General features: G+C 40.4%; 1 protein-coding gene across 1 annotated transcript in view; it reads left to right on the forward strand.

Annotated features, from left to right (window-relative positions):
- LOC109960890 (copine-8) overlaps positions 1-14,998 on the forward strand; it is a 137,119-nt gene that overhangs the window by 95,253 nt on the left and 26,868 nt on the right. Inside the window, exons 11-12 of the mRNA XM_020601317.1 lie at positions 9,655-9,730; positions 12,849-12,902. Coding sequence (XP_020456973.1) covers positions 9,655-9,730; positions 12,849-12,902 — 130 coding nt within the window. The remainder of the gene's footprint in view (positions 1-9,654; positions 9,731-12,848; positions 12,903-14,998) is intronic.

The following is a 14,998-nucleotide window of genomic DNA, read 5'->3' on the forward strand; positions in this document are numbered from 1 at the left end:
CCGGGGAAGACCCAGGACACGCTGGAGGGACTATGTCGCTCGGCTGGCCTGGGAACGCCTCAGCATTGCCCCGGACGAGCTGGAGGAAGTGTCTGGAGAGAGGGAAGTCTGGGCATCTTTGCTTAGACTGCTGCCCCCGCGACCCGGTCCCGGATAAGCAGAGGAAAATGGATGGATGGATGGATGGACAATAAATCATATAGATAAATTACAGGCTGCAAACAAATACACAACTAATCTGGTAAACATTGGTAATCCAGTACTGACTGTGCTTGAACTGATTTAGAGGCCAAATTGGAAGAATTATGTTTTCATCTGGTTCCACACCTCTAGTGCTTTTTACTTTAGTACAGAAGAACAAATTAAACTCTAAGCTGTGTTCAGATCAACAACTGCATAAAAAACACACCCATTTATCTGAACGAGGCCACTGCACTCATTTGCTTCCAAACTAATACCACGTAATACCAGGGAAACAATGCTAATTTTGGTATGTTGTATTATTAAAAATAGCTAATAGCTAATGTGAGAATATATGTGCAATAACCCCTTACTAGACATGCGCCATAATAATACAGAATTGTTCCACAAGGTAATTTTATAAGAGCACCTCATCAACAGTGTTCTCTTGTGGGACCTGAATAATAGCAGAAATAATATAATAATAATAATAATACCAAGCAATGGAAACAAGCCTTAATATAAACTGTGTTTTAGTATGTTATAACCCCTCACTACCTCACCAAGCATAATGACATATCTAACTCCACCATGTGAATTACTAAGTGCGATGTTTGAAGTTCACTGGGAAAATACTATTACCCTATTTTTGTGTACTGCGGTTTTAATGCTTTGTTGCCTTTATGTAACTTTTTATTTTAAGACTAAGTGTTCTTTCTGGCTTTTGACTCCTTAAAAGGAGAGCTGCACAAGAATTCCTATATGCCTAGATTGTTTATGCATAAATGGCAAATAAAAATTTTGACTTGACTAATAGGAACGAGCCATGTGTCATAGTTTATGAGACCTTTTCAGGCATTTTTTACTTACCCGTTAGTTACTACAGTAAATCATGACTGTTTTTAGTGAGAAATAAATATTTAAAGTGGGTAAAATAAGTATTGAACACGTCACCATTTTTCTCAGTAAATATATTTCTAAAGGTGCTGTTGACATGAAATTTTTTACCAGATGTCGGGAAAACAATCCAAGTGATCCATACATACAAAGAAAACAAAACAATTAATTCAGAAATTAAGTTATGTGTAATAAAATGGAATGACAGGGAAAAAGTATTGGACACGCTTACTGAAATGTATTTAATGCTTCGTACAAAAGCCTTTGTTGGTAATGAAAGGTTCAAGACGCCACCTTTATGGAGAAACTAATCGCATGAATTGCTCAGGTGTGATTATGGCCCATTCTTCCACACAGTCTTCAAATTTTGAAGGTTTCACGGGCCTCTTCTATGAACTCTGATCTTTAGTTCTTTCCATAGATTTTTTATTGGATTCAAGTCAGGTGATTGGCTGGGCCAATCTAGCAGCTTTATTTTCTTTCTCTGAAACCAATTTAGAGTTTTGTTCGCTGTGTGTTTGGAATCATTGACTTGCTGAAATGTCCACCCTCATTTCATCTTCATCATCCTGGTAGATGGCAGCAGATTTTATCAAGAATGTCTCGATACATTTGTCCATTATATGAAGTTTGCCAGTGCCATATACTGAAAAACAGCTCATGTTAGTTTTGAAAAACACCATGATGTTCCCACCTCCAAACTTCACTGTTGGTATGGTGTTTTTGGGGTGATGTGCAGTGCCATTTGACCTCCAAACATGATGTGTATGGCATCCAAAGAGCTCAATTTTGGTCTCATCTGACCAGCTTATGTTCTCCCAGTATTTCACAGGCTTGTCTAAATGTTGTGCAGCAAACGTTAAACGAGCTTCAACATGCTTTTGCTTTACAACGGAGTCTTGCGTTGTGAGCATGCATACAGGCGGTTGAGTGCATTACTTATTGTCTTCTTTGAAACAATTGTACCTGCTAATTCCAGGTCTTTCTGAAGTTCTCCACAAGTTGTCCTTGGCTCTTGGACAACTCTTCTGATAATTATTTTCACTCCTCTGTTAGATCTCTTGTGAGGAGCACCTGGTCATGGCCGGTTTATGATGAAATGTTCTTTCCACTTCCGGATTATGGCCCTAACAGTGCTCACTGGAAAATTCAGAAGTTTAGAAATCCTTCTGTAACCAATGCCATCAGTATGTTTTACAACAATAAGGTTGCAAAGGTCTTAAGAGAGCTCTTTGCTTTCACCCATCATGAGATGTTTCTTGTGTGAAGCCTTTTTATAGGCCATCAGTTGGGACTGAACCAGCTGATATTAATTTCCACTGACAAGGGGCAGGATTGCTTTCTAATTACTGATAGTTGGTGTCTTGGCTTTCCATGCCTTTTTGCACCTCCATTTCTTCATGTGTTTAATACTTTTTCTCTGTCATTTCATTTTATTACACATAACTTAATTTCTGAACTTATTTGTTTTGTTTTCTTTGTATGCATGGATTACTTGGGTTGTTACCAACATCTGGTGAAAATTTCATGTCAACAGCACCTTTAGAAATATATTTACTGAGAAAAATGGTGACGTGTTCAATACTTATTTTACCCGCTGTATTGTGTGAAGTCTCTAAACTAACAATGCTCACGGAACGGCAGTAAACCAACAAGACCAATTGTTCTTTATTTATTTGGTAACAAGCCTGTTGATGCAACTGTGGATACTCAGAACAAGACTTAGTGTTGTGGTATCGCTACTGTATTTTCAGAAAATAATGTTTACCAGAATACAGTGTGACATCATCTAACAAGGTGCTGCATTTGCCAGTCAAGTACATGCAAGCACACATTCATGGATTGCGTTGTAATGTGAACATAGTTTTTCTACTTTTTACCTCAATTTTTTCATGGCAAGATAAATAATAATTGCCACCATGATCATTTTCCACAGCGGTTAAATCTTTCTTCATTATATTATAAACCACTGTGCAACATTTTGCCATTGGATAAACCTTAAAAACTCCTGGATTTATTACTTCAACTCGATTTTCAGAATCAGATTTTCATAGGCTTACTGATACATGAAGCAACACTCCTTGCATTTTTTAAATAACAATTACTGAAACAACACCACACATATCAGATGACAGATTGATTAATAGACTATGGAAGCCAATTGAAGAAATGAAAAAGAAAGAAGAAAATTGTGTTAAAAAATGTCCATGGTCAGTCAAAATGTGTAGTATACATCAGGGGCCCCAACCTTTTTGTATCAGGGACCGGTGTCATGCATGAAAATGTTTCCGTGGACCGGGTAGAGGCGCGGGGGTTCCAATAACAAAAACGTTTGTCAGTTCATAGTATGTAATCTGAATGCAACAATTACACTTTATATTAGGCAATTACAATAATTCTACACTATAATAATCAATTCACCATAATGCAGAGTCAGTGGGAGCCCTGGGCTTGTTTCCCTGCAACTAGAAAAAAATTCCAAGGGTGTTTTGGCTCAATGTGGCGGAGCATTTTTGAGGGTTTCATGGCTTCATTAGCTTGTTGGTCACTGCAAATTATGCATAGCGGATGTGGACCTTGTGTATCACCTGATGAACCCGTAACTTAGATAGGAATCATGGTATTTTCTTTTAAATGCAGCTTTCTTTCTGGCAGTCTGTGACCCTTCTGCTGTCCCATCGTTGGCTCGTTCCTTCCCGAAAAAGCTCTCCAGTGAATTTTGTTTTTGGCTCATTTTTTAAAAGGTTTAACTTGTGTCGCTGATGCATAAAATGGCGGCCTGGTACCAAATGATCCATGGACCAGTAGCGGTCCGTGGACCGGGGGTTGGGGATCCCTGGTATACATAGTATATGTATATATAGTTGCAAACATCTGTTTGTTTGGTAATTTTTTATTCTATTATTGAGTTTAGTTGGATCACCTATTGAAGCTTATTGCACAATTATGGATCTGATAACCTCATAGCTACAATAGTTATCACTAATAAAGAGACAACAGTTCCTTATTATTTCTCTTCTTAATTACATTAAAATCCAACATAACATCCATGTTAGCTTCCTGTGTGCAGCTAATCTAATGCAAATCACACATGATTAGCTGTAGTCTTTGATTCAGTAGGTAGAGAAACTGAGTGCAGGATCATCACAGATTGACTGTTTAATGATGAGTCTGGACTGACTGGTGATAGTCAGGCAGAAAGAAAGAGGAGTGACATTTGTTTAACAGGGGGTTATTTTTCTATTCTTTATACATTGCAGTCAGTGTCACTCTTGGTCTGATAGATGGAACACAGTGGCGTTTTGGTGTAATATTTTTCAGTCAGACTGAGAAAAGCTAACAACTTTTACAAGCTGCTCGGGTGAACTCAGTTTAAGTGTTATTCCAAATAATTTCCATCTACATAAAAATGTGTGGTGTCTTTTTCACCCACGGTGATGTTGCATTAATATTCACCATTGTTACTTTCACTTTAAGTTGTTTTTGTCAGTTTGATTCAAAAGCTCACAACAGACAGTCTGACAAAATGTCAGCAATTGCTCACAGTTTACCAGTATTGTGTTTTGAGATTATACTGTATAGTCATGGCCAAACATATTGGCACTCCTGCATTTCTGTCAAGTAATGCACCATTTCTCCCAGGAAACTGTTGCAATCACAAATTCTTTGGTATTCTCCTGTTTATTTTATTTGCACTGGAACAACATAAAAGATCGGAGGAACAAGCCAAATTTGATACATTCCACAAAGAACTCCAAAAATGGACTGGACAGAATTATTGACACCCTCAACTCAGTGTTTGGCAGTATACCCGTTGGACAAAATAATGCAAATCAATATCTTCCTGTAACCATCAATGATTTTATTACAGCTCTACTGGGATTTTGGACCACTTTTTTGCCGACTGCTCCAGGTCTCTCAGATTTGAAGGGTTCCTTCTCCCATTTGCTGTTTTGAGATCTCTTCACAGGTGATCTATGGGATTTTGATCTGGACTAATTACTAGCCACTTAAGAACTCTCCATCGCATTGTCTGAAACCACTTCTGGGTGCTTTTTGAAATATGCTTTGGGTCACTGTCCTGCTTTAAGACCCATGACTCTGACGGAGACCCAAATTTTTCTCGCTGGGCCCTACATTGCACCCCAGAATTCATTGGTAGTCTTCAGATTTCATAATGCCATACACACAGTGAAGACATCCAGTGCATGAAGCAGCAAAGCAAGCCCAAAACATTAGTGAACCTCCACCATGTTTGTCTGTAGGGATGGTGTTCTTTTCTTTGAATGCCTCATTTCATTTTGTGAAAACCATAGAATGATGTGCTCTTCCACAAAACTCTACTGTAGTTCCATCTGTCCATAGGACATTCTTGCAGAAGGATTGTAGCTCCCCCATATAAGTTTTGGCTTATTTGTGTTTCTGTGTCAGCAGTGGGGTCCCCCTGTGTCTCCTACCATAGCCTCCCTTGTCATTCAGATGGCGACGGGTAGTGTGAGCTGACACTGTTGCACCCTGTGCCTGCAGGTCAGTTTCAATTTGATTAAAATTTAGTTCTTTATCTACCATTCGAGCAATCCTCTGTTGCAATCTGTCATTTACTCTTTTCTTTCATCCACGTCCGGGGAGACATTGCTCCCCCGACTTGGAATATCTGGCAGTGAAATGCAGACCTTTTGAAACGGTGAGAAAGATTTGCTCAATCCTGATTGTAGCCGTCTATATACCACCACGAGCTAACGCTAAAGGAGGAGGAGGAGCTGTACTGCCTGATCAGCAGGCAGATGAATGCAAACCCAGAAGCAGCTGTGATTGTGGCTGGTGACTTTAACCATGTGGAACTTAAAGCAGTGTTTCCCAGATTCTATAGATTCATCAATTTTCCAACCAGGGACAAAACATCCTGGATCAGGTTTATTGCAATATCCAGGGAGCATACAAGGCCATAGCAGCTCCACACCTGGGCATGTCAGATCACATCTCTGTGGAGCTGATCCCAGCATATAAACAGTTAAGGTGTGGACGGAGGAGGCTTCTTCAGCATTACAGGACTGTTTTGAGCATACTGACTGGGGGGTGTTCAAAGAAGGCTCAGACTTGGAGGCTTATATATCAGCTGTTCTGGACTATGTGCAGTTCTGTACTGATGCTGTCCTACCTACAGATTCCATCAGGGTTTTTCCAAACCTTAAACCTTGGTTGGACAATACAGTGCCACCTCTGCTCAAAGTTTGGGATGCTGCATTCAGATCAGGTGACAGGCTGGCCTATAGCAGAGCCCGGAAAGAACTAAAGAAGGGCATCTGGCTGGCCAAACGCAGGTACAAACAGCGCATTGAGGGGCACTTCATGAATAACAACAGACAGAGTATGTGGAGAGGCATCAAAACAATAAAAGACTATAGAGGCAACAACCAGCAGGTCAGGCATGATCCCACCCTCCCTGACACTCTGAATAGTTTCTTTGCACACTTCGATACACCTGGCAGCAGAGGAACTGTACATCTCCCTCATCTCGAGAAACAACACCAGTCTCTCTTCCTGCAGCTACAGCAGGGGCCAGAGAAAGGAGGAGGTTTAACAAACTCAGAGTTCAAACCAGGACTCTGAGTTGACTTACACAGAGTTGGAAAACTTGGAGTTTTCGGTTTCAGAACAGCTGAAAAGAGTTGGTTTAATCAACTCTGAGTAGTTCAGTCAGTAATTATGAAGTGCTTTGAGAGGATCATTCTAAAGCACATCAAGTACGTCGTCCCTGTTGGTCTGGACAGCCATCAGTTCGCCTACAGAGAGAACCGCTCAACAGAGGATGCTGTCTCAATAGCATTACACACAGCCCTGTCCCACCTGGAGCATCCTAACACTTATGTCAGGATGCCATTTGTTGACTTCAGTTCGGCATTTAATACTGTAATCCCACACAAACTGGCACTGAAACTGCACAATCTGGGAATGCCTGCAATGATGTGTCAGGTCCGCTCGGCACGACCTGCCTCTCTTTTGTCTTTCTCCCTCCTGCTCTCTCTTTTTTATGGAATCAACGCCTCAGCTGTGTCGCTTGCTGTAATTAGTGACTCGGGGGTTGTCGCGCACAGCTGAGGTGCGTTATTGTAATGACTTCCCTACCTTATTTAAACCCCTGGGAGACGCTCCGTCCTCGCCGGCGCATTACCTAACTTACACTATGTTAGACACGGACATTTTGAGGTAGTATGTGACAGTTTGAGTGAACAGCGAGATTTTTGTTTTTCTTGTTTTTGTGTTAGATAGGGCCACTCATGTTGATGAACTTTCCTAGCCATGTGTATCTGACGGCGATGCCGTGATTACCTCTGGTGAACTTTCCTAGCCATGTGTATCTGACGGTGATTTTCCCAGCCATAGGTACCGGACAATTCCGGACAGCTAGCGCTACAGCGAGCACTACACTAGCTCTGTTCTTCTCGTTCCTGTGTCCCTCCTGTCATCTCACCTGTCGCCGTTCTCCTGTCTTCTCGCCTGCCTTGTCATGTCCCTCTACTCTCCTGTTTCCTCCTCTTACTCATCTGCTCATCCTAGTCTCCTCAGCCACCCCTGCCCTACCTGGGTTATTGTACTATACGCTGATTCTGTTACCTTGGTTGTGTGTTTTTTTCCCATTAAACCTCCATTTTTCTACTAGCACCTGGGTCTGCAAATTTGAGTCCTACCTCAGTTCTCCCTCACCCTCCTGGTGAGGGGGACTAAACCTTAACATGATGTGTCAATGGATTAAGGGCTTCCTCACTAACAGGCCTCAAGTGGTGAGAATCGGAAGGTGCACATCATCCACATTGGTCCTGAACACAGGCACACCACAGGGCTGTGTGCTCAGCCCAGTTCTCTTCACTCTGTTTACCCATGACTGTTATGCCATTCACCCTACATACACAGTAGTAAAGTTCGCAGACGACACCACCGTAGTGGGTCTCATCTCAGACAATGATGAGACTCACTACAGAGAGGAGGTCCAGCACCTGACAAGGTGGTGTTCAGATAACAATCTTGTCCTGAACACCAACAAGACTAAAGAAGTCATTGTGGATTTATAGGAGGTCCAGGAAGACAAAATATGTTCCTCTTCTCATACACGGGGAGGTGGTGGAGCAAGTGGATAACATCAAGTTCCTGGGCATCCACATCACATCTGACCTGACCTGGTCTCTGAATACATCCCACCTGGTGAAGAAAGCCCAGCAAAGGCTTTTCTTCCTCAGGAAGCTGAAACGTGCTAGTCTCTCCTTTCAGTTGCTCACAAACTTCTAGAGTGAAAGTAGAGAGCATCCTCTGTCTCAGTGCGACAGTGTGGTACAGGAGCTGCACTGCACAGGACAGAAAGGACTTGACCCAGGTGGTGAGAACAGTTCAGGGCATCATAGGGAGTCCTCTTCTGGATCTGGACTCGCTATACACGGACCGGATCCAGAGGAGGGCCGGACGGATTGCTACAGACCCCACCCACCCAGGCAACAGTCTGTTTGTGCCTTTTCCCTCCAGGAAAAGGTACAGGAATATAAAGACTAAAACAAACAGACTGAGACACAGCTTCTTCCCCAGAGCTGTGAAATCAATCACCCCCTCCAACCCCTAGTCACACACACAACCTCCCCCCTATGGACACACACAGAACACTGGACCCCACACCTCTTCCTAAAGACTGAGATTTGCACTGAGCTGCACCTCATAATGTTACTACACTCTTGCTGCTGACCTGATTAAGTCCCATACATCCCTTTTTATTTGTTCATATTTTTATATTGACTTATACAATTTTGTGTTGTGTAAATAATATGTCTGTCTTTTAAGCCGAGAGCTGATGGAAAAAATTTCATTGTGCTATGCATAATGACAATAAAGATTCTTGACTTGACTTGACTTGACTTGATTAGTTACAGTGGTATAGGCTGTAAACTTCTTGACAATGTTGTACACAGTGGACACGGGAAGAGCAAGATCTCTGGAGATGGACTTATAGCCTTGAGATTGTTCGTGCTTTTCCACTATCGTGCTTCTCAAATGCTCAGTGTGGTCCACATGACACAAAGGTTGAATGAACTTTTCTTCATTCTAACTGGTTGCAAGTGAGATTTTTATATTGCCTGCACCTGTTGATTGCTACAGGTACATTTCATTACAAATTAAAGGAGCATCACATACTTGAAATACAAACTATTTTTGATGATTTTGAAAAGATGTCAATAATTCTGTCCAGTCCATTTTTGGACTTTTGTGTGGAATGTATCAGATTTAGCTTTTTTCCCTCAGTTTTATGTGTTGTTCCAATGCAAACAAACAAACAAAAAACATGAAAATACCAAAGAATTTGTGATTGCAACAATTTTCTGGGAGAAGTGGTGTGTTATCTAATAGAAATGCAGTGGATACAATATTTTTGGCCATGACTGTACATACCTCACATTTTGGGACCGTTACTGCATTGTTGTCTGTGTGTGTTATCTTAAATAATTAAATGGCAAGTATTATCCATTACTGTTAAAATATATTGCTTTTGCTCTCACTCTCTCTCTCTCTCTCTGGTTTCCTCATATCTCGATGTAGTCATGACTTTATTGGAGAGTTCAGCACCAGCTACAGAGAGCTATCCGGAGGGCAGAGCCAGTTCAATGTCTATGAGGTGAGATCATGTGTACTTCTAGATGCATGCTTATACAGTGCCTTGCGAAAGTATTCGGCCCCCTTGAACTTTGCGACCTTTTGCCACATTTCAGGCTTCAAACATAAAGATATAAAACTGTAATTTTTTGCGAAGAATCAACAACAAGTGGGACACAATCATGAAGTGGAACGAAATTTATTGGATATGTCAAACTTTTTTAACAAATAAAAAACTGAAAAATTGGGCGTGCAAAATTATTCAGCCCCCTTAAGTTAATACTTTGTAGCGCCACCTTTTGCTGCGATTACAGCTGTAAGTCACTTGGGGTATGTCTCTATCAGTTTTGCACATCGAGAGACGGAAATTTTTGCCCATTCCTCCTTGCAAAACAGCTCGAGCTCAGTGAGGTTGGATAGAGAGCGTTTGTGAACAGCAGTTTTCAGTTCTTTCCACAGATTCTCGATTGGATTCAGGTCTGGACTTTGACTTGGCCATTCTAACACCTGGATATGTTTATTTGTGAACCATTCCATTGTAGATTTTGCTTTATGTTTTGGATCATTGTCTTGTTGGAAGACAAATCTCCGTCCCAGTCTCAGGTCTTTTGCAGACTCCATCAGGTTTCCTTCCAAAATGGTCCTGTATTTGGCTCCATCCATCTTCCCATCAATTTGAACCATCTTCCCTGTCCCTGCTGAAGAAAAGCAGGCCCAAACCATGATGCTACCACCACCATGTTTGACAGTGGGGATGGTGTGTTCAGGGTGATGAGCTGTGTTGCTTTTACGCCAAACATAACGTTTTGCATTGTTGCCAAAAAGTTCGATTTTGGTTTCATCTGACCAGAGCACCTTCTTCCACATGTTTGGTGCGTCTCCCAGGTGGCTTGTGGCAAACTTTAAACAACACTTTTTATGGATATCTTTAAGAAATGGCTTTCTTCTTGCCACTCTTCCATAAAGGCCAGATTTGTGCAGTATACGACTGATTGTTGTCCTATGGATTATTGCTTGCACAGTGCTCCTTGGGATGTTTAAAGCTTGGGAAATCTTTTTGTATCCAAATCCGGCGTTAAACTTCTCCACAACAGTATCTCGGACCTGCCTGGTGTGTTCCTGGTGTGTTCCTTGTTCTTCATGATGCTCTTTGCGCTTTAAACGGACCTCTGAGACTCTCACAGTGCAGGTGCATTTATACGGAGACTTGATTACACACAGGTGGGTTCTATTTATCATCATTAGTCATTTAGGTCAACATTGGATCATTCAGAGATCCTCACTGAACTTCTGGAGAGAGTTTGCTGCACTGAAAGTAAAGGGGCTGAATAATTTTGCACGCCCAATTTTTCAGTTTTTTATTTGTTAAAAAAGTTTGAAATATCCAATAAATTTCGTTCCCACTTGTTGTTGATTCTTCACAAAAAATTACAGTTTTATATCTTTATGTTTGAAGCCTGAAATGTGGCAAAAGGTCGCAAAGTTCAAGGGGGCCGAATACTTTCGCAAGGCACTGTATGTACATGTGTTACCATGTTGAATGCAAAGTTCCTATCCAAACTACTAATAAATATTTTCCACTGAAGTTACATCATAGTAAAACTAGAATGCAGATTCATTTCTTTGGTTGATACATGTATTTCCAGTATTTATTATGCTAGTCTATAGTATACTTTTCTTTGTGGAGAATCATCACTGATTGAGTTCACAGGGGCTCTATCTCCAATAAAGAAAGTCACTTTCAGCTTTTCCTGTTTAGGGGTCCCCACAGCAAATCGTCACACTGATGACTTGCATGTTGCTATTTGGCACGTGTTTTATGCCGGACGCCCTTTTGAACGCAACCCTGATTAGAACCCGGGGCGCAGCGGCAAGAGTGCTGCGCCTTAACCACTAGCCTACCAGGGACGGCTTGACTCTATCTCCAATACTTTGTTAAAATAAAGTTTTAAAACAAACATTTTAAACTCACGTGTGGCAGGAACAGTGTTCATCCCACTCTACTTCTTTTCTCTCACATACACACTGACAGTTATGATTGATAACTAGTTTATCTTCTCCCAGGAAGAATTTACACTTCTTGATTAACACAGGACCACACATGGAGGAGAGCACACAGAGGACTGTCATTTTAATCAGATGGTGTTTGCCTAATAGTACTCAGATGTACACATGCACAAAATCACACTTGCATACAGGCAGATTGGAACAGCAAGCAGGTACACAGATGTGTAGATACACAGAAAAATGCACACAAAGTAATTTTGTGATTTCTGGCCTGTTTCTTGACCCCTGTTTTTTCTTGACTTGAAGCTGGCAGTTAGAGAGAGGGTGGTTTTGCATTACTAAAGGCACTTGGTATGCCCGAGTATGTTTGTGTTACAAGCACATTTCAGTGACTGTACCCCACCTTCAGAGGTAAATACAGTGCGTCCTTGTGTGCACTTAGTACAAGGTGAACCAAGGAGAAAAGCATAAATCCACACATGCATGTTGTTTCCCCGAGGCCCTCTCTTTCTGTTAACCTTGGCACAGTTTAATTAGACCATAACTTTGATTTAACAGGCCAAATCCAGTTTCTGCACAGTCACTATCTTAATATTTGAACTGGATCATGTTTGTGAAAGTGGACATATATAGTGATGAACCCACAGAGAATTATTACCAGCCCCTGCGGCTTTATGGAGCATCAGTGGTCTTTCAGATCACTGAACTTCCAGACCTCATCTTTTTATTCACTCTCACCTCCCTCATCAGCATCAGTTCCAGCAACAGCAGACAGCAGTTTCCTGAGGAAATTAACTCTACTCTGCTAAGCACCAAACTGCAAACAACATTAACTTTGAAACACTGCAGAATGTTTAGCAGCTAAAGAGTTAGATATGTCACTTAGGATTTGGTAAAGACCAAAAGCAGAGGTAAAAGTGAGTGAATGTTGGACTTAAATTCACCAGGTAATTAGGGACAAGGTTCCAAATGAGTGCTAATGATCCCCCCTCCCAAATCTACTTTTGCAGGTTTTACAACATTCCATGTCTATTTTTTATATCCATTTTAATAAAGCACATATAGTTTGAACTGACAGATGAATGAATGAGTTGATGCTGGAGTTATGAGAAAAAAATCCTTTTTCTTTTTAGGTGGTAAATCCAAAGAAAAAAGGAAAGAAGAAAAAATACCTCAACTCTGGAACGGTAAGGCATCAAATCTGCAGTGTTCGGGAAGGTACTTAAAAAATGTAACTTTGCAAACTATCAATTACTTCACACTGGAAGAAGTTAAACTACAGCAAAGCTACACTAGGGAGAACTGTAGTTTGGTAAACTAAAGTAACTTAAAGTAGTTCAAACTACTTTGTAAAACAACAATAAAACTGACAATGTACATGTGATACAAAACTATAACATAATAAAAGAAAACACATACCAACAAAAAATGACACTCATTTGAGTTAATTTACCTGAGACAAAAACCTTGTCCTAAACAAAACAATATGATCTGGGCTTGTCACAATGATATTATATATTTCTTGTAAGCCAATTATATAAGTGCACCCTGACTTTAGCACTGGTCTAAAAAATATAAGCCTGTTGTGTTACTAGTCAGTTTTGCAACATCTTGAAATGACACCTTTTAGACCATATGAACAGCTTGAACACTTGTCTAAATAATCTGTTAATACTACTTCTCAGAGCAGAATCCCTTGTTTATACAGCACATAGGTAGTCTCTCTAAGTTCTTATCCAAAAGGCACTTAGAGATAGGGAAACAATGGTAAAATAAAAATAAAAAATCATTCATTTCCTTTTATGGCCCAGAATTATTTGTAATTGTGTGGATGCTGTAAAGCATCCATACTATGCTCTCCTGTTCTTTATTGTGTGGATGCGTTATCCTGTTCTTTATTATTCTGGTTTCTACCACTGTTCTTCGGCACCTAACTCCTTCCACATACTTTCACCTAGAAGGGCCATTGAGGTATCAAACTGTTTATCTTCTTAAGGACATGTGTGCTTGTATACAACTTTTTTATAACTTTTATACTTTTTAAGATATTCAGCTTTTTTTACAGAAATTTCCCCATTGGAAATGAATGGGGCAAAGTCTGAAGCTTAATATCCCCGGCATACCTTGGGCTAGAAACGCCATTTCAACTTTATTCAACTCGTGAGACGTTCAGCTACCAATGGTGCAAAAATCATCTTGATATCTTTTATGGGTTTTTTTTTATAATCGACATTTATATTTTGTCTATTTGTCCATAGACAACAAATGGGCCAATACTCTGCAATGCCATTGGCTGCCTGTGTGTCACGTGACTCCCCGGTCTAGCAGCTCTCGCTTGCTTTTACTCTTCCTCTTGCCGCTTTTGTGCTCCTATTATGCCATTCTTAAGCTTTATACACATATAATAGATGACAATCGTAGAGAAAATTGTCACGAATTCAGCTGTCAGTGTTACTGAGATGGGATGAATGGTATTTGCGTAAGTCGCACATTCCAGGCATACTGTCTCACTGCTCCATAGACTTACGGTCAGTACAGAAGATCCGCTGAAACAAAACGTCGGCGAAAAATGAATGGCGAAATTCTGCTTCAGCATACTTTCAGCTATTTCAGGTATCAGAATGTTCAGCTCTTCAAGGACATTCATGCTTCTATTCAGAATGTTTCTAAACTTCATACTTTTGAAATATGTAGCTTTATTTTGACAGTTTTGCACCATTCAAATGAATGAAAAAATTCTCCTTCAGCATGCTTTCAGCTATTTCAGGTATCAACATGTTCAGCTCTTCAAGGACATTCATGCTTCTATTCAGAATGTTTCTAAACTTCATACTTTTGAAATATGTAGCTTTATTTTGACAGTTTTGCACCATTCAAATGAATGAAAAAATTCTCCTTCAGCATGCTTTCAGCTATTTCAGGTATCAACATGTTCAGCTCTTCAAGGACATTCATGCTTCTATTCAGAATGTTTCTAAACTTCATACTTTTGAAATATGTAGCTTTATTTTGAAAGTTTTGCACCTTTCAAATGAATAGGACAATTCTACTTCAGCATACTTTCAGCTAGCAAAACCATTCAGGTGTCAAAGTCTTCAGCATATTCAGGGTGATCTTTCAGCAATTCGCATCCACACACGCATTTTCGACAGGAAATGCAGTTTTCTAGTTTATTATTATTATTCTGGGATCTTCCCTCCTTTTTCGGCACTTAATAAGTCCAGCATACTTTCAGCTATACAGGCCATTGAGGTCTTGATCTGTTCAACTCTTCAAGGGCATT

This window comes from Monopterus albus, unplaced genomic scaffold (assembly GCF_001952655.1).
Source record: "Monopterus albus unplaced genomic scaffold, M_albus_1.0 scaffold51.1, whole genome shotgun sequence".
NCBI classification, from domain to species: Eukaryota; Metazoa; Chordata; class Actinopteri; order Synbranchiformes; family Synbranchidae; genus Monopterus; species Monopterus albus.